The sequence below is a fragment of the Passer domesticus genome, chromosome 5, assembly GCF_036417665.1.
Source record: "Passer domesticus isolate bPasDom1 chromosome 5, bPasDom1.hap1, whole genome shotgun sequence".
NCBI classification, from domain to species: domain Eukaryota; kingdom Metazoa; phylum Chordata; class Aves; order Passeriformes; family Passeridae; genus Passer; species Passer domesticus.
Genome location: NC_087478.1, coordinates 43160611 through 43187307, shown reverse-complemented (window position 1 = coordinate 43187307; position 26697 = coordinate 43160611). Strand labels below are relative to the sequence as shown.

Below are 26697 nucleotides of genomic sequence, written 5' to 3'. Positions count from 1 at the left end.
CCCACAAACCTAAATCCACACTTTTGTCTGAGCTGTAAATGTAATTTCAGATGCCACTAATAGAGGGACTCCCTCTCAGTCATCACACATTCTACTCACGTATCTTCCTAAAACAAAATGCATGACAGATTATAATTGAATAGATGCATGGTTTTGCTTTAGTCTGCAGCCATTCAGAAAAAAAAAGCACAGCTTTTGACATACCATTCTATCTACCTTCCTCAGACTGAACTGACAGGAAGTATTTTTCAAAATATTTAGTTATCTATATTTCATTAAGTCTGAGGCCCTGTCTCAATCTTCAGACTGCTGACATGTAATACAATCAGGTAAAATGTATGTCAAAAAAATTAATTGTGGAGTGCTTACATTTTGTGGCATACTGTTTCAAAATAATTTTAAAGAAAGTGCCATGCAGATTCTAATAGCTCCATCTATAAAAGGTGACAGCTTCTGTTTCTCCCTCTTGTTTGTTTTTTTTTTCCCATTTTTTGTTCCCTTCTTGTTTGTATTTGTCTTGGTTTTCCCCCTAACTACAAGTGGGAAATAGAAGAACAAACCCAAGCAACAGGAGCTCAGAGTTCTGTAGTTAACCTGTGATCAGCCTGGCACCCTTGTGGAAGGCAGTGCCACCAGTCTGGTGCAGCAAGGCAGGGCACAACAGCCTTAACATCAGGAACTGTTCCCTAAAGCTCTTATGCTTCAACAATTTTTGAAATAACTTATTTTGGTGCCCATTCAAGTAATCTAACTCAAGTTTTTCTTTACAAATGTCTCATCTTTCTGTGCACATTTAGATTTTGAGATCTATGCCACAAGGAAGTGTTTTTAGGTCAGTGAAGAGGCACACCAGTAACAGGGATCTGATAATGAGAGCTCTTCCCGAAACACTGACATCATTGTGGCTTAGTAGGAGGAGCTATCCCAGCAATTCACACTTGAGACTATGGAATAAATCCAAGTGATTGTATTTTGATGTTGCTCAAGGGCAATGACATAAGTCAGAAGAATATCACTAACTGCAGCACAAGATCATCCTTCAAATTTCTTGCAGAGCAGTGCAAAAGGAAATAAAATTTTGTAATTACAATCTGTAGAAAATTGAAATTAAATGAACGAAGGTCTTGCTCTGCATTTGAATTTCAGACAGGTATTTCACTGAAAAGTACTTTTCCCTGTACATGGAAAGCAGGGTACAGAAAGAGTAATCCATTTAATTTAAGAATATGCTTCTTGAGTCCTATCATTTTCAACTGCTTAGCCTTTGTAAGTCTTTGGATTTTTATAATGAACATTTAAAGAGCTATACCAAGGATAGTTTTGCACTGCTACCACCTTACTAAACTAGACTGTGGAGATACTGAAAAAAAGTCTAGCATGCTACATAAACAATCTTTTAGTTTATTCTCCATGGTTTAGTTTGAAAATAAAGATCTGAGCTTGCATAAACACTCAACAGGCAAGTCAGTGCTTGAAAATACAAAACAAGACAACCCACTGTCTTGGCTGTGACCCAATACAGTACAGCACACATTGAATAATTCACATCCTTGGAATAGTGTCTCACAATCTGCATTCCCATTGGGAGTGTTACTGACAAGTAAAACTACCTTCACCAACACACAAGTCAGGTCATGTTGCCAATGCTTCCAGAGTATTCTTACAGCTTTAGAACAACACTCAGTCAAGCTCTCTGTAAACTAAATAACAAAGATGCATAACTCCTAACATTTAAAAATATTAGCATAGTACATGCACATTTTAGGTAAATTAATTTGAATCTAAAAAATAATTCTAAGGACTATTTCTCTTTTGTAGAGAAATTCTTCTTTAGAAGATAATGCTGCACACTGAAATACCTCACATTAAGTGTGTGGGCAGACCTAGGCAAAGGCAAAGGACTGGTCCCTCTGCCATCCCACATCAGATCACCTGCACAACTCTCAGAAGTTGTCTCCGGCACCAGCTCTCTTCTAATGACAAAATATCATCATATCTAAGGTGGGACAAGGTATGAGAGTATAATCAATTTAAACATTCAGATATGCACAGCAGTCTAGGAAAATAGCTGAGAAAGGAAAGATGTAAATGGGAAGTGATAAATTCAGTAAAGATCAAGCAGAATTACCCAAATGGGATTTAATTTCAGAAAAGAAGTCTCGGAGCTCTTACTAGCACTGCTTTTGAGTATCAAGTGATCATGAGACCAGGACCATAGCTGTAACTCTCTCCAGAGATTGGCACAGCAAGGAACACTGCACCTACAATTCCTATGCTAAATCACATCTCCATAATCCTTCAGATGGGAGCTTGGCATTTCATCAGCCCCTACAACACAACCTTAAAACACCTTTACAGCTTTTTAACTCACAGTTCATTAAGACCATAATCCAATTAAAAAAAGGTGAAAAAACCACCACCAAAACTACATGTCCTAAGAAGTATTTAAGATGTGCTTCAAATACAGCTGGTGCCTCTGAGTTTCCTTAGGCCTGAACCACACGCTCTGCTTGGCAGGACAGCAAGACACAACAGAAATATTTCTGTCAGTCGCTAGGAACCTCTTTTTCTTCTCAGATTTGTTTTTTCAGTCTCTGAAGATCCCAAAGCAGACCTTTGCTGTGCCAAATTCTTGCTGCGTGTCACCTGCTTTCAGCTGCACAGGGTTCCTACTTGACTGAACATGAGAGGAGGAGACAATCTCAACTCAAAGCCAAAGCAATACTCCCAACTTTTACATTTTTATTTTAATGAAGTGTTTAAGGCATTTGGAAACTTGCTTTTCAGAACAGAAGGAAAGTGATATACACATCCTGGGAATCACTCAGTGTGGAACAGCATCTGCTCCCTGTAATCATAGTTACATCAAGTCTCAAGGAAGATAATTTTATATTACGACTGTGGGTAGGTACATATTCAGAAGACAGAAACCATTTATTTTCCAGATATTTTATCATTTCAGTAGACTAGGCCAGTGAAGGCCAAGAGAAGGGAAATTGTAACAGTCTCATGTAAAACTGAGGAAATGACTGGATAGGAATGCAAATTATTTGTCTGTATGTCATAAAAAATTGCAACAAAGCCTCAGATCCTCCTAAATCCAGTCTACTTTTCTAAATGTGTGGCCAGCTGTCTCTCCCTCATTTTCTTTCCTGTTAAGAAACCCTACCAAAATGGGACACAGAAATCAAATGACAAAAACAGACTTTCTGACATCAAATTACAAAAGAGAAGTGTTAACTCTTCCCAACTGGTACTGGAATTGCAGCAGGAAGAACCTCTGACAATTTATTACTAAAAATTACACATAGGTTTCTTCCTCATTTCTACTATGCATCCTTGTCTAGACAGAGATGAGACAATGTGAACATCACTTAGTGTTTGTAAGAAATGGACAGCCCATTTTCACACACCCACTCCCTTCAAGTTGCAAGGCAAACCATGAAAAATTACTTCTACATCTGACACAATACTGGATGAATTGCTGCCAACACAATAAAACTAAGTGTAAAATGCTTGAGGGGAAGGGAGGGGAAAAAAACAGAATACCTGAGGTTTTTAAAAGCAGTATATCTTAATACTTTTGAGGTTCTTAACCCCACAGCACTTTTGTATAAAATTCAGTGAAAATTATATACACAAACACAGTAGCATACTGATTTTCTGACTGGCACAAAAGTAACTATGCAAAATAATGTAGCTGACAGTCCATGCATTACTTCATAGTAACCAACAGAGTGTCAACCAATGAAGTGTCGTCCTATTTTTAATTAACTGTGAAAAAATGTTAAAACTTAATAAATAAATAAATAAATAAACGAACACTTAATCAAAGTCTTCCTACACTAAGTCAGAATAGGGATCTTCAGTGTAAGCATACCACAAACCAGCCATTAACTTTAAAGAGAAAACATATTTTCAGGAGATGTCTTGAGGGTTATGGTGAGTGCCAGCTGAGAATTTTGAAAAGCAAAAGTGGTAGACCTAATATTTCCATGAATACTTTTAAAGGTAGCTCAAAATAAAGAAAATGGTGATCTAAATCCTGATTTAAATTCAGCCTTGCTTTGTAACCAGTGATAGAAGCAATCACTATTAGAAATGCAATAGCTATCCACATCAAATATCTCATTCACATTGGTTACTGCATTTCTACTTCCCAGAAATCCTCTTTCTTAATATGTTTTGTCAAAGACAAAGCTATACTTAGCAACTGAATGCCTGGGAAGTGCTGGAAACTATAAATATTCTGTTCTAGAAAATTACAGGTTCTATTCCCAGAATGTCATGCTCAGCTAACATAATAAGATCCACTACATAAGATAATTTTCAACACTCAAAAATTATTTATCAAAGCTTCTTGCTTCCCCAGCTTACGTAAGTGCAAAGAAACACTCCAAACTACACTGATTAACCACAACTTCAAGATATGATAACGGGCTGAGGTTCATTGTCTGGGAGTTTTTGCCTTTGTGTTTTTAAATACAGGAAGTGATTTCTCTCTGTTCTGATTTCTCCTATTTGTGAAGCAATGCAGTTCTCTTGTGAGAAGATAAATACTCAGCAACAGGAGAGTGCTCACCTTCTGGGCAGCACGCAGAGTCTGCTCCCTTTGGCTTTCTGCAGCTGCACATTGCTCTGCCTTCTGTGACACCGAGGAACATACTTCAAAATCTGTGTGTCCCAAATCCTGCAGATATTGGTATAGCGGGGAATTCTGAAAAGGGAGTTATAAAAAGGAGAAATAAAAACAGTGTTAAAAATCATTCCGTGTTTCCCACAAAACGCCACTGTGAACTCAGCAACCACACAGCAAGTAATTAATGGATTGAGAAATGGAAAAAAAAAATTAGAAGAAGGCTTCTGCTCTCTCCAAAGATGGTACTAGTATTCTGGCTTAAAAAAAATAAATTCCACAGCGCACAAACAAAAACCAACTCAACTTTAAAAACTGCTGCAAAACGAATGACTTACAGTCCTTAATAAAAGAGAAAAAGTATGGAATTCTGATCACCAGAGAATAGTGATATTTAGAATGATCAGATATTTATCTATATATCTGTGAAATATCTTCTTGTTATCTGCACTAGGTATCTAGATTTACTTAACTCTTATTTTTTCAGCTTACAACTACAAATATGGCAGTATCTAGGACACATTTGATAAAAGCAATACCTAGGATAACTCCAGTTCTCCAGTTCAGGACACATAAAGAGACTTCATTTTTAAGAGAAGCTCTCGGCAATCAGTCTGATACAGCCAGTTAGACAGGGATTAATTTTGACCTCTGAAAAATTTTATTAACAGAGTATGCAAATACTAGCCAACTGCATAAAAAGAACACCAACATCTTAAGTTAACATACTATCAACCAAAATACTGTATATAAAATGTAAAAACCTTACAGTAAATAATGCACAGTTGTGGAGGCCTGCAGAAACAACCACCTACAGAACACCTACCACTAACTGTTTCACTGACTATCATTAACTTGCTGGTGCAAGTTGTGAAGGTGCCCACCTAACTCTGACTATGTATCAACACAGCCAAATCTAAAATGACTGCCATGAAATAAAACTTGGAAGCCATCATGCATACCAGCTGAATAAATTAACTTGTTACCTTCAGGAATTTTGTTAACCCTATTTTTAATCCCTCTTATCTATTTAAGGCATGCAAAATCATACTTGTGTTTACTCTGTTTCAGTTACTCACAACAGATTCAGCATCCAGTCATTACATGAAACTTAAATATTCATACCAACTCACAGGTACAGACAATCACACTCACCCACAATAACAATGATTGTGCAAAACACTAGGATAGGATAATGACTCATTTCCTTGTAAGAATATTTCCAGTGTGATGACACAATCCTGTGTTTTCTCCAAGTACCCCTCTTCCATGGTTGAGCACTTTTTCAAAATGCATCCAACTCTAATTAAACTGTGCCGTTCTGGACCAGCTGCTTCTCTCTAAGTAGAACATGCTATTTTACCAGAACTCCTTAATTAAAATGGAGGAGAACACCTAACAGACTAGAATACTTGTTCTATTTAAGACCCCGTGAAATTCACTTAATAACTTCAAGACAGAACTGAGAATATGCACAGATATGCATAACCTTGTCTTCTTAAAATGGCTTTCATACAGAGCCAGGCTGTGCACTGCCAACACACCTGGAACAACCTGCACACCTCCACACAAGAATTTCTAGGGTACCATGGAATTTTCCCCATTTAGATGAAGACACAAAGCAGTGGGTGAACAGAGATGTTTACTTCAAAAATCATAGTTATAAGGCTCGCTCCAGGCAGAACTTCAAGGAAATCATATCTAGGCTCTTGGCAAACCTGACCATCATCTTGACCATACTTGCCATGAGCAAGGCCAGCCATCACTGTTCTTGTACTTTATTGGCACTCACCAACATACAGACAGCTGGCAAAATAACCCAAAAATAACAAGCAGTTTTTCTACTATTATCTCAGGCTGCACCTTTCTTTGGAGTCCATGATGAGATAATTTTTTTAAAAGTTGATCAAGAAACTGCTGTTTAGATTAGTTCCATTTCCTCACAAAAATGGATGAAGGAAGGCAGAATGAGTGGTAGAGACAGACAGAGATTATCCACTGAAAACTGAATCATTTAAAATTTGGAAAGCTATCACTAGTAAGTGCAATATGGCATAGATGTAAGAATGCCCAATTCTTCTGGTTGCCTAGCTACATTACAACCTTCCATCTAACTGTAATTAGATTTTCTACAGAAACATTAAAAAATACATCATCTCTCCAAACGTTAATGAAATTTCATACTTCAGCCCCTAGCTAGGAAGAATAATTTTATTTGTTCTTGTAATTAAGGTAGAATATTGGCACCTTACTAGTTTTACATTAATCCCTTCTGATTAACTCTTAGAAAGCTTTTACATGCTCTTGTAATGGGTAAATTTACACTTTTTTATCCCTGTTCAGAACTGGAAATCAGTTTTCTGACCATTAGCTTTGGAAATAAAAATTAATTGAAATTTAATGTGAATATTATTCCTTTAGTTAGATAAGGGGTCTTGTCTTTCAGTTGGGTCTTCTCTTTCAGTTTCTCAGAATGTACTCAGGCTACAAAATCTTCCTCTAACAGATTTCTTTGGCTCCATATGCTTTGTCTCTTCCATTCTTTCTAAAATATTATTAGCAGAACGTATTTGCATATTGGAAGAATCCTGTATTTTTATAAACTTAAATGACCAAGAACTATGCTGTGACTAAAATTCCTTATGTAAGTAAAACCACCATTGTTCTCCTTTCTGAATCCATTAGAAGAATGCAAGATGTGGGTAAAGAAAGCAATGAATAAGAATTGGGTTGAGGCTCTTCTGAAATTAGATTATTAGGAATCTTAACAAACTAATCAGAAAAATCATCCATTAAGATTGAGGTCTCTTGTGTAGCACAGGCACCTTCACATTTCACTTAGAAAAATCTGAATATTACACTCCTATTAGAAATACTACAGATGGCATAAATACATTAGTCTATGCTAACATAAACCCACACGATTTATTTATTTATTGTATTTCATTTCCTACTAGCCTGTCACTTGCAAAGCTGTGTGGTCTGCATAACTCATAGTTGCCTATGATCAAAAGAGGAAAAAATGGAGGATGTTTCTACCAATCTAGAGATAATATCTCCCATGACATGTAAGTAATGTCTAGAAAATCCATTAAAGCAATTTTTAAAAGTCGAAGGGTAGATTTTATGTGTGGCCATTCATACAGAATTTCCAATATTATCAAGGAATAGAAAATTATTAATTATGCTACTATACAATTGCAATGTGATACCATTAAAATATCCTATTTTGTATACTGTGTTTCAGTACAAGAGACAGAAGTACTACACTTAATGCTTACAAAGCATGTTTCATCCTCACAAAGCTCTAAAAGCAATAATTAAATCTCATAATGTGTCTTATGTATCACAAATTATAGCTCTAAGTTTTTAGCTTAGATCCTTACTCAAACCTCTCACTCCTAAAAGCCTTCTTTTCCATAAAAAAGATTGCAGACCTGCACATGTTCTTGAACATGCACTTCTCAATGTGAGAAAAGTTCCTCAGTTTCAACTCATCCTATTGTTCATCAGCACTGTCACCTCAGCTGCTTTCACCTGCAAATATCATGATAATATCAAAAAATACACTTCTTGGTTGGGGAAAATAGGAGGCCTCTGCCTTGTTTCCTCAAAACGTCTTTGCCCAGAATTCATACATTCCTTTTTACAACGGTCCAACACTAAAAAGGAAAAAAAAGAACATCAGCTTTTACATTTCTGCATGTGATATAAGTACCACACTTTTATTTCAAGAAATTCAGGATACACCAGAAAGTTTATCCTTGCAAGCAGTAACAGGTGGTAATTAAAAAAAAAATTAGACCTGTGAGAAAGCTTTTACATTAGAATGCAAGTAAAGGGACAAGTTTGTTTCAGTGGATGGCACAAAGAGGGAATTTTAAATACAAAATCTCATCCTCCTATTAATACAGCATATTATTCTAGAGGAATCTATTCCAAGTACTTTTGAATTTTTACTTTTAACCACTCTCAACTTAGATAATAACTAGAATCATTAGTATTACTCCCTTTTGACAGTCGGGTTTGTTTATTTATTTCTAGTTGTCTCTGGCAGAATGACATGGTAATGAATAATGTAAAAAGTAGAAAGGAAATTTAAAAAAATAATTAAGCTTATTCTAATGTTACCATCATACTATCAGTTACTGGTAGGAAATATTATCTAAAGTAATTGATACCAAAACAAGGTTTTCCAGCAATATGCTGTATTTATTTCAAAAGCTTCCTCCAAGCTGCTACTGCTTCTTATAAGTCACTTTCTGAGACACAGGAGACAGGGATTACATTTATGGCCAGTGCATTTTTAAAAATTATGTTAATTGTCCAAAATGAGTGCTGGAAATGAAACAGTTCCAGAACAGAGAGAAGACTAAAAGCCATTCTTCTTTGGTGTACTTTATACAGATTATATATGAAAAAACTTGTTAACAAGTGAAGTGAGATAGTCAGAAACAGCTGATGTACTGAGTAGGAACATGGTTTTTCAAAGTTTGAAGAAACAGTTTTCTATAGACTCAGCAGAGTCTAGAGAAAACAGCAACAAAAAAACCACTTATCTTTTCATGACTTTTCTAATTTGCTATAGTGATACTGCAAAGTCATTCAATTGTAACTATTTACAGTACAGTACAGATTTATCTAAGCTCCTGTTAACAGAATCAAGAAAGAAAATCCTTTCCTCTTCATTCACAACTGCATGAGCATATTTATTTTAGATCCATACTGCTAAAAATTATTTCACTCACAAACATATATTTAATTAGAACTCCATTTTTCATTGCTGAAAGTGGTTGAGACTCATTCTAAACCCAAGATATATTTTTCAGGATTAAAGAACAGTCCACTAAATTACTGTGGGTCTTTAACAGTTCCCCAGTGCTTATTTTAATAGAGCATTGAGCTGGGTTAGGAAAAAACATCATCTAAAGTGAAGACTAAGCATTGTGTCTGCAATTATAAGACAGTAAAAATTTTTAAAAAATCAAAATCAAGGCAAACACTGAAATATAATCAAACATAACATCGCTTACTACTACGTGATGGAAAGGCTGTATTAATAGAAAATTCCCTAGCCTCAGAAAACACTTTGCTTTTGATAGATAAATACTCAAATACTTACATCTATTACAGCCTTGCAAGCACAGATACCACACTTAAATATTTGAGGCATTTTGTGTGTATTCTGAGAAAAACCTTTGCAAGCACATATCAGAGACTAAGACACTCTTAGCTTTTATAGCCTTGTTACAATAGCAGCTGAAAATCAAAACCACACCCAATTATTTTTGCTGATGCATCATGAAGTAAATGACTCAGGATTTCTCCAATAAAGACACGGGCTTCCCTCACCCATGTTCTTTACTGTCACACAATTTGCCACTTAGTAGCTAATTAAACAGATTAACCTTATAAGTAGTATTTAATGACATTGAAAAAAGGCTTAAAGATCTCCTCTTAAATTATGGATGTTGTTCAAAGCTGAGGTTTCCACAACGTCAAAAATACTATGGAAGCTTAAGCCATTTCCAAAATAACTACAATTATGAATTATCAGTTTAAAACCCCAAAAGATTAAACATTTCTACCAGAATGAGAGCAAAGGCTAAGGTATGCTGAACAGGTGGCTAAACTCAGAACAAATTGCCAGTATGGAAATCTTCCCCTCTCTCAAAACAGATCTGAAGAAGTTGAGCTAACACTCACAGACAGGGCGATCTTTGTCTCCTGGAAGAGCGTATTCCATTTTTCTCTTTGGTACTGCTGCCATGCACCTGACAGAATGTCGCCCACCTCCCCGTTTCTTTCTGCTTGTCCCTCCAGGATGATCCGAGATGAGGATGAGAAGAAGCTGTCAGTGTAACTGCACCTGTGTCCCTGCACAGAGGCATTTTCCTCACAGCATCAGCGGATGCAGTTTGAAACTTCCCAGGATCATGCGATTTCTCCTGACTAATGTGGCTTTCTAACTGGGAGGGGGGAGATGAAGATGACAGATTGCTAAAGGCTTTTAAAAAGATGCTGCTTGAAAGAATTATTGCACATTGATCTCATATTCAGCCATTAATAAGACTTTCCTAGCACTGGTGTTTAAAAGCCTTGGTCATATTCTCCTGGCTGGTAACCACCTCCCTCCTGAGCCCGGCTGACAAAGAGCCAGGCGCTGCTGACACGGCTGGTATTAGACAATGACTTCAAGGCAGCCAAAGAGGCATTTAGATTTCCTATTCTGCTCTCACTGCCACAGCAGCACAGACCTTGGTTCTCCAGCACTACTGTATCATCTGCTTTACAAGTAGGCTCTGACAACTACTTTAAAGCTATTAATCTATTACTGTTCCCAGATATTTTTTGATGCACAATATCTTGGCCAGTGTCAGAACTCGGTATGAGGGGGTGGCATGGGGCTCGGTCAGGGGAAGTTTGGGTTGGATATCAGGAGGGAATTTTTCACCTTGGGGGTGGCTGGGTACTGGAGCAGGCTTCTCAGAAAGGGGGCCATGGCATCAGGCCTGTATGAATTCAGGAAGTATTTGGAAAATGCTCTCAGGACAGTGATGCGATTATTGGGGTGTCCTGCATGGGGCCTGGAGTTGGGCTCAATGACCCAGCTGGGTCCCTTCCAACTCAGCATATTCTGTGATTCCATTATATGTACCTATTTTGCATAGACTCATGTGTCCTCAAGAGTTTGGGAAGTTTTACAGCCTGTGTATATTTCTGTATCACTGTATCTCTGACGTGGGAATTCTCTTTCCTTTGCATTGTACAGCAGGTGGCTGCACTTTACTGCCATCCTGGAAAAGCATTAGAAAAAAACCATTACATACTAGACAAAGCACTGAAATTCACCGAGAGCTCTGCACTGTTTATCCATTCAAAAGTGGACCTGCAAATGCAGGTGAAAAGCTGAGCAGGTCCTTTCTGACAGTGATAAAAAATACTGGAAAAACTGCAAGTAAAAGTGGTAAGCATGACTTTCCCTGAAGGACAAGGTAAGAAGCCAGCCAACTCTGCACCTGGAGTTTTGGGTGGGAAGTCACTCATCAGATTAGGCTGATGATACAGCAAGGCTGCTTTGCTTTATACCAGTCACTAACTCACAGATTTGCTCCTTCATTTACATTCAAAACTCAATTAATTAAACAAATGCATCTGACTAGTAAACTAGTGAAATATTTCTGATACATTTTTGAAACCTCTTTAAAACATTAGCTCCAAATAATCAACTTATCTACCACAGATCACATCAATTCTTACTCCTAATGACATGTGGCCACAGCTCTCTTCACAGAGAGCAGCAGGCACAACAACACACTGTGCAAACGTCTTTATTGAAGAGAAAGGCATTCAAGAAACAAAAGACAGTCACATTATGAAGATTAAAAGAAAACTATACTAAGCAATTCTTTCTATACCAGTGTCTCAAGAAAGTTGATTCATGACCTGAAGCTATAAGAGTACTGCAGTATTAACTCTCTGTGCATGACTCCAGAGCAACTAATACAGAGGAGGATTAAAAAATAGACCTCAAAGTTTACTCTGAATTATCATGTACTTTCATCTTAAAATTTTCTATTAAAAACAGTAACGCCAATATAGATTTACACACTATATGGTCCATGTAACACTTTAATCTATCTCTTCTCATATCCAGAAATGCTTGATGAGTTGACTTGACCTCGGCAACAACGAGACTGTTCTTTACATAGTTTTAAGTTTGCACTTTATTTTATTTTCTCTGTGGTATCACCTGCTCCCAGTCATGTGATGAAAAGGAGCACAGTGTGTCCTCCCCTTCAACTGAGCAAATTGCTGAGAAGTAAAATATCTGAAACAGCCCACTGGTCACCAGCCCAAGTGCTGGTACAGTACACTGCAATCCTCAGCACAGCCATCTCCCCAGGCTGCTCTCACATGGTCACTGTCATCTGCCATTGCCAGTGAGTACCACTTTAGAACACTGATGTTCTAATTTATACAGCTGAGTGGTGAGATGGAACAGGAAATAATCTGATAGGAAAAAAACTAGGATGGATTTTTTTTTTTCCTTAGCCAAGTCAGTTTGTCTAATCAGTCTCTTGAGCTATTGTGCAGCATCACCCACAAATCCAGGTGCCAGCATAAAGAAGAGGATGGGAATAAACTGTCAAAGAGGAGTGAAGCCCAAACACCTCTTCTGCCAACAGCCCACACTTCAGGCAGACAAAGCACAGTCCCAAAACCAGTTCATTAGAATGACAAGTGAACTGTGGCTTTGACAGAGTGTGTATTTAGAACTAGCTTTATATGAATGCATATGTAAAAAATAAGAGTACTACATCTCTAGTTCACCCAATATTCAGTGACAAAAATCCTTCTAAGACAGCATTACTGACAGTACTGTTGAAGGTGCGTGAATACTGGTTTTCAGCTTCTTTTTCCTAATGTGTGTTTGAGACATTATTTTTTAGAATTCAGCATTACAAGTCTGATGCTTGACAAAAAAACCCCATTATTTTCCAAGTCCTAAAGTTTTCAGGTTTTTGAAAGAAAGTGACTTAAAATTCTCATCACAACAAGAAGTTTCTGAAGTTAGATTCCCTGGGGTTTTCATTTGTTTTTTGTTTAATTTTTTAAACAAAATTATTTTAGAACAGTTTATTTAGGTGAAAAAAGCATTTGTGAAAACATGTGACTGAGCGTTTTGATAAAACCTCAACCTTTTAAACATATGGTTTGCAAGGGCTCAGATAAGGATTTGAACATTTAGTGATGCACCAGTATTCTAAGAAATACCATATTTTTGACATGTTTTACTATTGTAGGCATGTGGAGAACACATCAGCTAAAGGCTGTTCTGTATGCAGTGTATCATGCTGGGAAATGGTGGTGCTTCTTCCTAGGATCTCTTTGCAATCCAGAAATCTGTGGATCAGAACATTACATGCAGCCATCCTCTGTGCCCCTCAGCACTAAGCAGCATCTTGGTTTGATGCCTACAGAAGCAGTGATTTGTATGGTATTGTTCAGTCTGGGACTTCTACTGGGCCAAACAATCCCAAGTTTAAAAGTCTGGAGTTACAGTAATGATCAGATCCTCTACATCTAGAATAAAACATTAGATTCCACGGTGATACAACCATCATGACACAGAGCCAGCTATTCTTTAACATGTTTTCTACTAGTACTGAAATAGCTAATGAATAGCAATATTAAGTAAATAATATGAACAAAAATGGTTGTAGGAATGGCACAAGACTCATGAATTAATTAAAACAATGTCTCAAGTGAGAAAATATTTCTTTCCTAATTAAAAAATTTAAAAATGGAGATTTTATGCCCATGAAATTAATTCAGTACTGCACAATTGTACATGTACATAATTCTGACACAAAGCTTGGTATTTCAAGCACTACATATGCAAAAGCCCTTAAAAAATCTAAGGTGGTGGCAGTTTGATATTGTGTGCATCAAATTATGTATTTGTGTACTCTGAGTAAGTTTCTTCTAAATAACAGAATTAAAACAGAAAACCTACAACCCCTCTACCAGAACTGCTCTGACACAGTAAGGATCACTTTCTGGGGTTTCAGCAATGGTCTGGGTGAAGCTGAAGGAAGGAGCATCTCACACATGAGGCGAGCCTGCGAGAGCTGGGACTGGGGAGCCTGGAGAACCTTCAGGGTGGGTCTCATATCCAAAGAAAGACTGGAGAAATGGGCACTTTTCAGTGCCCAGTAACAGGACCAGAGGCAATGGGCACAAACTGAAACACAAGAGGTTCCCTTTGAACATCAAGCAATTTTTTTGGTGTGAGAGTGACTGAGTTGCCCAGAGAGGTGGGTGAGATCTCTCTCTACCCTTGAAGGTGACTGTCTGACCATGGCCCCAGGCCACTGATTCTACATGACCCTACTTGTGCAAGGTAGACCAGATGACCTCCAGAGGTCCCTTTCAATCTCAAACATTCTGTGGTTCTGCAAACACAGCTTGAATATCTATCCAAAGGTTAACAAAAAAACCCCAAAAAAACAAGCTTGCACAAACTCATTAAAATATAGGACAAATTACACAGCTGAAAACAGAAATTGGAAGCTGAAAATGCAGTATTTGGATCACCTTCATCCCAGTGTTCTGAAAGAATGGGCACAGGAGATAAAAGATGCAACAGAAAGGATTTTTAATAAATCTATAAACTCAAAAGCAGAAAAAATCCAAGCATAGTGCCTATATTTAAAAGGAGAAAAAGCAATCAAGAATATGTCACATCTATGAATTTGATCAAAAGCCAGCATGCTACTGAGAATAATTATTCTTTCTTGCAAAATTCAAAGACAAAGAAGAAAACAAATGATCATCAAAGAAGATATCACATTGGTTCACCATAGGTAGGTTGTACCAAATTTACTTGAAATCTTTATTTGACAAGACAGCTAATTTTTACAGATAAAGGAAATGCAGGAAGTTTATGTCAAGTTTTTACACTATGCTGTATGGTTATGGACTTTTGATACCATGCCATATCAGTTAGGATAAAAAAGATGGGAAAGGAACCAAGTATGTTGATGGCAGAGATAACAGTGGTCTACACTGACTGGAAAGCCATTGGATCAGAAGGTTACTAATGGAGTCCATAAAGAATGAGTCTTTGGTCAAAGCTTTTGCATTTTTAAAAGCTTTGATATTTACCATAATTAAACTTATATCAAAAACCTTGCTAATGACATTTCCTGATAAGACCCAGTAGCATCATATATGCAGAAAAGGATTGAAACATAATAGAAAATGAACAGGAAGTCCTTAAGTGGGTATTGGTAATGGCATGCAATTTAACAGCAGACAACAACAGCAAGCCCTTACACAGAGGGACTAATAAAAACAAACTCTGGAAGTTTTGGTAAAATCAAGGACACATATGAGTGGTTACCCTCTTATATTATATCTGAGTCAAACTCTACTCCCAGGGAAGCAGCACCAGGACAAGAGGGCATAGCCTCAAGCTGCACCAGGGGAGGTTCAGGTTGGACATCAGGAGAAATTCCTTAATAGAAATAGGACTTAAGCACTACTGCCCAGGTAGCTGGTGGAGTCACTATCCCTGGAGATGTTCAAGAAACAAGAGGCCCATGGTCCTAGCTGATCAGGTGGTGATCAGTCAAAGGTTGGACTTGATCTCAGAGGTCTTTTCCAACCTAAATGCTTCTGTGATTTTGTAAATTCTAGAGACAGATAACTATATAAGACAACGGAAAATATTAGCTGATGTGCAAGGAGGAATGAAGTGGCCATGAATAAATTTCCAGTCAGAAATTAGGTGGCAGTTATAAATCATCTAAGTCCTGACACAGTCCCTCCACTGGGCTAATGATGCAGAAATTTAGCTAGTTTGAACAAGAAGCTTCTTTAATTTATACATTAAAAAAAAATAAAAAATGAAGGAGATCACATTGTCCACACAACAATAAAAAAGCCTAACACAATTCCAGTCTCATACAAATACACAAAACGCTGGAAATTTGCAGAGGATTCCAAGATACACTGTGACTGCAGCATGATGGTCTTCCAGGTTTTGTACAAAAACTCATCTTAAGCAACTTAACATCAATCTGTTATCTCATGACCTCCCTTAATAAATTCAGATAGACACTAATAAAGAACACAATTTATAGTTCCTCCATTGTTTAGTACAATCTGCTCTACACTGCCACGGTTTTTAATTTGTCATGCTGCTGACTAGACAAGCCCAGGCCCAATGTATCAGGGCACCTCTCTGTTTCTTGAGTTCTGTTCCTCCCCACTGTGTTTGTAGTATTTTAATTAGAAGAGCAACTGCTTGTAACAAATGCAAGAACTGAAGTGCTGGGACTGTTGAGTCAGTGAATAAAAATTGCTGGCTGCTGCAGACACTAATTTATAAATTGGACAGAATATGGCAGCATTTAGTGGACAGAGTAACTGCCCATCACTTACTATCGTTCAGTCCTGATGATCTGCAGTGGCATTTGAACTTGATGGAAAACACTGCTCTCCCACAGCAGGAATGTGGTGTTTGTGCTTCTTTGTCTTCACAGATAAATTAATGTAAAATATACTTGGATATGAGAAAAATTATTGGAAGCTCAAAATATTTATCAGCAGGCCATCAACTGTTTGATGCTGCAAAATTTTTAATGTGGACACCTGTTACTGATGTCTTCAGGGCCAGCTGGACAGAGCTATGACCCAAAAGGACATGCAAAAAATAGCCTGGGCATAACCATCATATGGAACACATGACATATACCCCATTTGCTTCCCCTCATCCTTTTGGGTATGAGGCACATGAAAGACCACTTCTTTCCTGATTGCACTTCTGTTAGCACATCACCACCCCTTATAACATCCATTGGTATCTTGCTGAAAGGAGCTCCTTATGCACAGAGAAAGCAGCTGCTCACAGGAACTAAGCTCTAAATGCTAAAAGCCTTCTTGCAACAGTGATTGCTGAAGAACATGGGAAGTGACCTACTGAGGTGCAGAAAAAATGTAGCTGTTTACCAGAAATGGCAAATAATTAACAAGGAGAGTTAGGGACCCAAGAAAACAAAAATTAAAAATACAAAACCCCAATACTTTTTGGCTCCTTGCCAATTCCCATCTCTGGCTCATGTGTGTGAAGTAGGCTCCCAATTCTCTGTGAAGCCTTCATTTTAGAATAGCAGGAACCCTGCTGAGTACTCCTGAAGATAATTTTGGTGTGTATTTCACAGTACCCATTTATATGAGTTGGCAGCCCACCCAGTTTGTAGTCCAGCCAATCAGCCAACCCAAACAGCCTGTACTTGTCCTGCTGCTTCTTTTCTGATTTTATTATGATGTACCACAATATATGACAGATCTGTTACTGTGTCACTCAGTGTACCTGTGTGTATGGATGTACACACTTGGTACAGTAAATGTATCCAAGAGCCTTTATTAGTGAGGGAAGTCCTTTCCCAAGACACAAGGATAATAATGAAGAGCATATGCAAGGAGATCTTTTACTCTCTGTGCAGCAGAATTTTTTCAATCAAAACAGTAGTTGCTGCATGAACTGAAGAACTGTGAAACTGTAAAACAAGTACCACTTTTACTGAAGATAGAAATGCAGAGGGCAGGCATTATACTTGTGAAATAAATTCTCACCACAGATTTATAGTATGAAAGGAAGCAATTTAATGTATCAGCAACATAAACAATAAATCTTATCGTTAGGATCCAAGGCTGGTTGTGGATGAACACAAAACTTTGTGGTATGGACCAAAGACTAAAGACATACTGCTTACACAGCTGAGAAAACAATAACTGCTTATGTAAGGAGTGTTTTGCATCCTGGTTGAAGGAGAAACCTTATTGCTATTATAATAATAACTAATTTTAAAGACAGCCTTTCTCTAGAACCACTTTGTACACCTGCAACACCAGGTGCGCCCTCCATTAAGATACTGTTACACTGACCTGCTGCAAACAGACCCGATCTTGTTACCAAACCGCAACAGCTGATATATTTAGCCACTGTTATTTCAACAAGGCCAAGACGATATTGTAGCTCTAACAAGAGGTGGTACAGCTAGACAGGGTTTATGCAATTCCAGTAATAACACAAACACTACGGCGATGAAGCGCTTCCAGTGCTGGCCGCACAGCTGCGGAAGGACGCCTTTAACGCGAGTGACCCCGGCTCAGAAGCAGAATTTTTTAGCTGTTGCCTCGCTCTGCGCTGACCCCGCAGTTCGGCCCTCGGGGCAGCCCCGCCGCCACGGGCCCCGCCACACCTCCCACGGCGGCCGCCCCGCCGCGGGGCCGGCCAGCGCGGCAGCCGCACAAAGGATCGCCCGGCCCCGCTCCGCCGGCCCGCCCTCGGCCTGCGCGGAGGGCGCGGCGCCGGCCCCGGGCTGCTCCGGGCCGCGGGACGCGCCGAGCACCGCCCCGGCCCGCCGCTCTCGCCGGTCCCGCCCGACGCCGTCCGCCGCCCCGGGCCGGGCCGGGCCCCGCGCCCGCCTCCCGCCCCGCGCCCGCCCGGCCCGCCCGGCGCCCGCCGCCCCCGGGGGCCGCGGCGCAACGAGGGGCGAAGACACCCGGGCCCGGCCCGCGCCGGGTCGCCCCGCGCCCACCTCAAACACCACTTCTTCGTCGAACTCCGGTGTCATCCTTGCCCGCCATGCCACCCCCTCCTCGCGGGCACGCTGGGAAAGCGAGTCCGCCGTGCCGCCGACCGCCTAGCCCCGCCCCGCTGGGCGCCGCCTGGCGCCGGGGAGAACTACAGCTCCCAGAAAGCATAGCGAGAGCCCGCTTTTGAGCGCTCTGTGGGCGGGGCTGACGGGGCGGGGCGGGGCGGGGGCGGGGCAGCGGGGACGGGGCGGGGCGAAGGCCCGGCAGGGGTGGCCAGTAGGGGGCGCGGGCGGGCGCTGTGTGAGGGCGCTCCGTGTGCCGCGGCCGCGGGGTGGGATGCGGCGGTGGCGGGCGGGGGGAGCTGCTCCTGCTCCGGCTGCTCCTCCGGCTGGGTAGCGGCGCGGGGGAACAATGGGCTCCTTCTCCTCGGCCCTCAGAGGGGCCGTGGCGTAAGGGACGAGGGGAAGCGCGGCTCCGCGCCTGGGGAGCACCATGAGCTCCGCCGGTGAGTGCCCGGGGAAACTTTGGGGAGCGGCGGTTTCCGCCCAGCCGGCGGCAGGCGGGGAGTCCGCGTGCCCCCGCGGCCGGACAGCCTCGCCTGCTCGCCCCGCGGCGGCGGGGACGCGGGGCTGAGGGGCTCTTGCCGCCGGACGGGAGCCGGAGCCGCCGGCGCGCTCCCTGTCCCGGCTGCGCCCTCGGCTCGCTCCGGGGGCAGCGCGGGGAGCGGTCGGAGCGGTGCGGGGCGCGCCCGGCTCGGGGCACTGCCCTCCGGGGCACTGCCCTCCGGGGCACTGCCCTCCCGGGGTCCGCTGCGGGCTCCCCGCAGCCCTCGGCACGTCCTGCCCGGGCTGGGGCTGAGCCGGTCCGCGCTCGCCGTCCCGAGCGGGTCCCTGCGCCGGGCTGAGCTCCCGGCGGGGAAACCTGCGGGGCCGGGCTCTGGCAGGAGAGCAGCGCCGGGGCTGGGCTGTCGCTCCGTCCGACTCCGCGGAGCTGCGAGGGTCTGCCAGCTGCGGCTCTGCTTCGGGAGGTACCTGCCTTGGCCGGGGTCTTGCTCGCAGGAGCCCCTCGGGGCTGCTGGAAAGCGTTCGCTTCTGGCCTTTGCAGCTGCGGGTTGGAACTGACCTACTTCAGTGCTTTCCTTACCTTTCCTCCCCCGTTTCTTGACCGCTGCCAGTTTAACGACTAAAAGAGCTCCGAGGCAAATTCTTGGTTCAGAACAAGAGAACCCCGTGTTTAAGGGAATTGCTCCCGTTTATATTAGCTTGCACGGTGGTGTGCTAACTTAGCGCTTTTGTTCAGACATCTGTTAGAATAGTGGATTTCTTTCTTATCTGCCTGAAGACAAGAACAGGAGTCGTTTCTGCATTGAAAACATGTCGTGTAAATTATGATGTATTGGATGGAAACACAGCTAATTGTAGGGTTACACGGGAAGCAGCAAAGTGCTTCCTGTAGGATTGGGGTGGTGGTGGGTGTTCTAAAGAAAAGGCAATACACAGTTATCAAGCAAAAATATCAACCCAATTCTCAGTGTTTGCCTCTCAGGTATATCAACTTGTTACTGACTCAAGCATTAATTAAGTTATCCAAGCCCTCATAACTAAACAAAATTTACTGGAAAATGAAAAGCGATTTAATGCATCTTTCTGCTTCATTTCAAACATTTCCATTTTTAATATGTTTGGCAGAACTAATTTTGTTTAGATTTTGAAAAGTATGTAATGAAGCAGGTTATCTCTGCTTACCCGGCTGCATTGTATGTTCCCGTTTTCAGCAGTGCCACTGGTTGTGCAGTTCACACTGATCTTTTAAGAGTTAAACAGCTGTGCACATAAATGTTAGGGGGTGCTCAAGAGCTGGGCTGTTAAAATTTGATACGGTACTAAGTTTCAGAAAGTTGGGTTGATTTTCAGTAGTGTACAGTGATTTCAGGACTTTTAGATCTTAGGTGGTGTGACTAAATCAGTTTTAAGTGTACAGTGTGGTGGTGTTTATGGGGAAGGTGAGGACAAAGGGGTTCTGGTGAACAAAGTAAGCAAAAGCTAAAAGGGATACTGAGGAATATCAGAAGAGAAAGTGGGACAGTTTCATGGCAAATCTAAATTTCAGCAAGTTTTTCAAGAGTGAGGCATAAAGAGTACTGGGGCAGAAAGAGGGAATATGAGGGATATTTAAGAGGGGATGAAGAGTATTTTGTTTGTGATGTATTATGTGAAGATAAAATACATGGGGAACAGGTGAAACGAGATTAGAGATTCATGATCCTGCTACAGCATCATGACAGCTTTTGACATTTCACTTAAGGAGTTCCTAGGCATGGTATGAAAAGGCTGAAGACTGCCACAAGACAGTTCTGAAGGTTTACTGTCCCTCTCTTGTTATTGCTGCAGAACTTAGTGCCTGTAATATGTAGGCATTCTTTATAAAGCTATTGTTCATATAAAAACTTAACAACTCCTGTATTTGAATTTTGATCTATAGAATCTATTTCCTACATTGAAATTATTTGATTGTGAATTCAGTTCTTACTCTGGTTTGTGCTATGTAAGGCAGTTTTCTGACAACGGGTTGGTATAAAGCATTTCTGTAAAAAAGTTACTGTGTTTGAAGGCTTCAGGTGGAACTTGAACTGCTAGAAATCTTTCCTTCAGTTTGACTTGAAGGGCCTAAGTGCCTCTCTTGGGTCTTCTTTTAATGTATCTTTAGGACAAAGTAACGTGGTACACCATCATCTGTATTGCTTTAATTTTTTCAAAGTAGCATTTGCAGGTGTATGCTTGATAGGCAGGGCTTTCTCTAAGAGAAATACTGAGCTGCTTGAGGGGATTGTGGTGTGGGGAGAAACCTCAAACACAGCTTCTCCCCAAAGACAGAACTTCCAAAAGGTCTGAGATTGGTAACCCAGCCTTAACCTTGCTCCAGCTTACCTTCTGCCTTTCTAAATAATGCAGTGCATAGTCAATGTCTTGCTGTGTATCTTTTCTATTTCCTCTACAGAATTGTTTCAGTTACATCTCAGTCCAGAACTCCGTGATGGAGTTCTGCCACAGCTGTTGCTTACATGTTTTAAAATATATATGCAAGTCTGGAATTGTTGCAGCTAAGAAACTATAGCACTTTTTAAAACTACTTCTATATAATTTGAAGGTTATCTCATTGTAGTGATCAACCCATATGCTGGTTTCAGTCTTCCCTTGCAGCTCTACTCCTGACATTGCTTTCTCATGCACTGCACAAGATATATTTATATACACACTACATACATATGCCAATGAATGTCCATTTACTCGTTTTCTGCCTGAAAGTATTATGCTGGCTTCAAGTATGTGCTTTGCCTTTAAAAGGAGAAAACAAAAGCTCAGAGTTATGAGTTTGACATTTATTATTTCTTGCTGAAGAAACAGTCCTTATATGTGAATCTATAGAGCTTATTTAATGTGGTCAGAATGTATAGCTTACGCTTGAAATTGGATTTGACAACAACAATGAGAAAAATGTATTTTAATGTCAGAAATGTAGTTCAAATGGAAAAAACATAGCAAGAACAGAATAAACAAAATCAACATGACTTTTCCAATCAAACTTCATTGCTTTCAAGGATTGAAAAAAAATGAGGCCTGCAGCGTTTAATGTCCCTTTAACCCTCGAACGTGTCAAGTCTCATTAGAGTTACTCAGCTCTGTCTCTGCATGTGATCTTAAAAGGTTGTTTATTCATCTCTTGTCCTTACTCTGAAGTTATCCCTAACTTTCCTGTTTTATTTCAATAAGTCAGCGAACAGCCTAAGATTTTGAAGTGGATGTTTTCCTTTTGCAGTTCAATTAGGATGTTTTCTAAAACTAGTGGCTTGGAAAGCACTAGTTTTCCCTTGTACTTTAAAAACTACATGTGTTATCTTCCGGGATGTTATGACTCAGTCCTTTTTTTGTTTCTTTTGAGCATTGTGGCACCTGAGAAAATCAGAGCCTCTCCATAATGAGAAAATAAATAAACATTTGCAGGAAATAAATTAATGATCTCACAATACTTTTTTGAGGTGTTTACCTAATGAAACTTTCTTTTTGTAACTGAAAACAAAGTAATTGACCTGAAAAGCCTTGTAGTGAGTCTTTAAAATTTAGGCTGCTGGAGAACAGGGGTTTTAGAATACTTTATCTGTTTCTTTCTGCAGTGTGTATTGAGTGCCAGTGCAATAATCTCTCAGCATATCCCAAACATAAGCAGTATCTTTCTCCCTGCATGTTCTTTAAAAGCCAGATTGGCTTTCTTGTTTCAAGACGGTGAGTTGTAGTGTTTTGTGCCCAAAATAGTCTCAGGAACATCAAACTGGCTGTTGGAGCAAGCTCTTCCTTCATGTGAGAAAAAGCAGCACATTGATGTCTTGGTAGGTACCCTCAGGGCATCCCATTATTTTCATATGTAGCCTACAGATGTGATTTGCTCTATCTGAGAATACAGTGCACATGTAAACAAGGTGCCACAAGAAAGCCAATGCTTATGTTTGCTCTGGGCCAGCTGCTGCATGGTAGCTGTTTGAAGCCCTTTTCTTTTCCTAGTGTGTGTGTGAAATAGATTTGTCAAGTAGTATGTGAAATGTCTGTAACCTTATAGGTGAAAAGGAATAAACTGCTATATAAATTGTGTGGTAAGACAGGAGTATTCATATGACCAGCTTCTATAAAGTAGCTGATCTGTTAAATTCACACCTTTGCTTACCCTGTAGTAATTTGATTGTGTACCCTTTTCTTAAGCTTAGGCTGAGTTGCTGTCAAAATCTGATTCCACACTGATTTATTGTTTTACTTTCTTCCTGCTGTTTTGTGGTTCAGAAGGGACATTGCTTTAGGGTAGTTTGCAGGATCTTGCCCAGGTGACTTGAGATAGTCCCATGGGGCATCCTGAATACCATGAGGGGAGCCTCTGTTCATGTGAAGCGTTGTAAGCAAAGGAATATCAAGTAATATCATCTTGATAGTGCCTAGAACCATTTGTCCCCTTTTCATGGACAGGTGCAAGTTAACATGACTTGTTCCTTTCTTTTGTTGTTCCTAAATATGAAAGTTGTTAGCATGATCTCAAAGGAATTGGCATAAAAATTACCTGGGAAAAGCACTCCTTTAGCAACAGTAGGGTTTATTGCAGAAGGGGTAGTTCCATTTGCTTGTTTGCCTCAGTTCACCTTCATATATCATTGTTTCTCCTTGTTGCTATGTAGGGCAGAGAAGAGAACAAGAGATAAGATTTTGAGAAGGATTTAAAGCTGTGTAATAATAATACTTAAGATTGCATTATCTTATTGGCTTTTCTCTTCATTGTCACGATAGAGCATAGACACACAAGTGTTTTTAAGTGAGGTCCTCTGTTGTCAAATTCTGTCATCTGAAGAACAGAAATGGGCAGCACTTTGGGGTCAAAGGATTGAGAGTAGAAGTTGTTTCAGGATGTTCTCATCCTCCTCTGAAACAAATCAAAGGCAGAACAGGAGCACTTACCAGTCAGGCAATAACAGGTGTTGGTCACAGAGGAGATCAGCAGGATGAGAACGGGTGTTGCTTTTTCCTCAGCATGCTGAAGGATGTAATTCACCAGAGGATGAATGTCTGTTTCTGTGCTGTGACCTGAAGCCAGGCAAAGAGCACGTGCATTGATCTGCACAGGTGGTGCTAATGGCAATTTGTTGTTAGAAAAAGAATGCCCTTTAAATCTACTTTTTCTAAGGGGGTTAGGTGTTGGTATTTTTAAGCACTTTTTTTTCTTCAGCACTGAGCATGGTATTGGCTGTTCCTCCATGAGCAGCAGATTTCCTGTTGGTGATGGCAGTATTGCTAGGCATTTTATTTATAGATTTCTTCCTTTGCATAGTCAAACAGGTTGGAGGCTATATCTTTGACAGTTTCTCTGGCTCCTAAACGTTTCATCTGTTTATGCAAATCAAATTTTATATTTCTACTCAGATTTGCATTTATTACTGGAATCCCTGGATGCAGGGATTCTCTTTGAGAAATGAGGTGGGAGTGGGGAAAATCGTAGTGATTCTCTAATTTCCTGAGTATGACAGGCTAGAGAATCCAATGTCTAGTCCAAAGTTCCCTCTGGAAATTCTACACATGTCAGAAAGTGAATTTAGGTTGCCTGTAAGTGTTTGTGGCTCCACCACAATACTAGGTGAGATATTTCAGGTTTCATAAGAATTTTAGAGCTTTGTTTCTAGTTTGAACATGTCAAACCTCAGTGGTCAGCTATGGAATCTCATCAGGGGTTAGGTGGGTTTTTTTTGGTTCTGAGGTTTTTTTTGTGATTCAAGAGCCATCTGTTACCCAAAACCTTTCACATGTGTGTAAGTATATATTCTATTACCATTTAGTTTTTAAATTCTTGGTTAAATTAACCAGGATGAGCTTCCTTGGGATTTGAAACATAATTTTTTAGACCTTGGATGCTTCTGTAGTTATTTCTGAGGTTGCTGGAAGGTGACATTGCATTTCACTAACAGTCTGGTAGGTGCTATGTACAGAAATATATTCAACTCCCTTCATCTTTTATGCTTAGCAGATTATTTACTGCTTAGGTTCAGACCTGCGTGGAGCTCTCGTAAAATAACTATGTACAATGATTTCCGAACTCTCTTCAATTTTTTTCTCTCCTAAGCATAACCGACCATCTCTGTCCTTAGGTGAATAGCTAGTTCCACATGGCACCAGGAAAAAGCCCACTGTCCAAACAACTAACTACCCCATGCATTTGCTCTATAACATTTCCTTGATTATATTTATTGGTTTTTTACCTTGCTTTTGCTTGCCATTTAGCAAAAGTCATTCTCATATGACTTCCAGTCATTCCTTACACCTTTATATATAACAGTTGCCTCCTACTTAGATTTTTTTTCTATTCTGGATGGAAAATTGTCTCTTTTAGAGCACTGTTATGTAGAACTGTGTTTTTCATCCAACAGTGAATTGCATTAGTTTATAAGCAACTGAAGTTTAATTCTCAATTTCTAATGTCAATCTACTATACTTTCACCCTTGTCAGCTGCTGTAATTTTTTTCTAAGTAGTTCATTGCTTGTATTCTTCAGAAACTTAAAGATACTTTGTTGAGGAAAACTACTGGTATGCATTCCCTTCCTGGAGTCTTTCCTCTCACATCACATTTATGTTTGAAAGGGCTCTTCACCACATTCCTTTCTGATGGAGCACTTGACTGCAGATCTGTATTGATACCGAGACTGTAATGTGCCTGTTAATACATTGAGCCATATCTACTCTGGATGTAATGTGCAATCAGTTTCAAGCAGACAGTGGTGTCTTTATTATCCCACACAATTTGCTGGTCTCTTCTGTCTGTGAATGCTTTTTAACATTGAAGTAATTTGAAAAATTCTAGTAGGCTTCAGAAATCACGTTGAATTGCACTTATTATCAGGAGTGAATTTTTCTGCTCTGTTCATTATCCAGGTTTCTTCCACTGACTTACAAACTGGTCTGTTTGTTTTGCTTTTCTTTACATTTCCATGGTTTTGTTTTAATAAAACCATGGAAGTTTTTGATAGTTTATATTCAGGTAATGGTGTCACATCATAACTTTGGAGTGTGCTCCCTAATAAATACTAGTTAAAAGCCGTGCAGAGTAATCTGGTTTGGTGGTATCCAAAATCTTAGGCACTCCCACAATAGAGAGAGAAACTTGCAAGGTTTATGAACTTCAGTTTGTGTGTGGGAAAAATAATCCACAGGATACTGCTTACCTAGCCAGTGTTTAATCTCCTGTATCTTTGTCAGTCTGTTTCTCTCACTGGGGCATCAGGAAGGGTTCCAAAGCAGCCTGTCTCTCTCCTGTTTCCAGGGAGCTTTAATAACTTGGTAAATATTACTGAACACGGCCCAGGTTTACTACTGTGTTGTGTTCTATGACAATCTGGGCATGCCTTCTTTGTTTTTGTACCATGGA

The 26697-nt window shown here is 40.2% G+C and overlaps 2 protein-coding genes and 1 long non-coding RNA gene across 7 annotated transcripts in view; 2 read left to right on the top strand and 1 right to left on the bottom strand.

The window, feature by feature from the left end:
• Positions 1-18894, bottom strand: part of VEZT (vezatin, adherens junctions transmembrane protein) — a 48648-nt gene extending 29754 nt beyond the window's left edge. For 4 of the 5 annotated variants that reach the window (XM_064419758.1, XM_064419759.1, XM_064419761.1 and 1 more), the window contains exons 1-2: positions 18751-18894; positions 4583-4717 (exon numbers count right to left, since the gene is read on the bottom strand). In XM_064419758.1, the coding sequence (XP_064275828.1) occupies positions 4583-4717; positions 18751-18786 (171 nt within the window). In that variant the 5' untranslated portion in view covers positions 18787-18894. Of the gene's footprint in view, positions 1-4582; positions 4718-8073; positions 8174-18750 lie in introns of all 5 variants that reach the window. The other variant, XM_064419760.1, reaches the window with a different exon arrangement.
• LOC135300381 (uncharacterized) lies at positions 1667-11023 on the top strand. The gene is made up of 3 exons (XR_010362270.1): positions 1667-2904; positions 7594-7704; positions 10460-11023. It is a non-coding gene; the product is annotated as an uncharacterized LOC135300381 (long non-coding RNA).
• A 169-nt stretch (positions 18895-19063) lies between the features above and the next one.
• FGD6 (FYVE, RhoGEF and PH domain containing 6) overlaps positions 19064-26697 on the top strand; it is a 72115-nt gene continuing 64481 nt past the window's right edge. Inside the window, exon 1 of the mRNA XM_064419741.1 lies at positions 19064-19253. Coding sequence (XP_064275811.1) covers positions 19241-19253 — 13 coding nt within the window. The 5' untranslated portion in view covers positions 19064-19240. The remainder of the gene's footprint in view (positions 19254-26697) is intronic.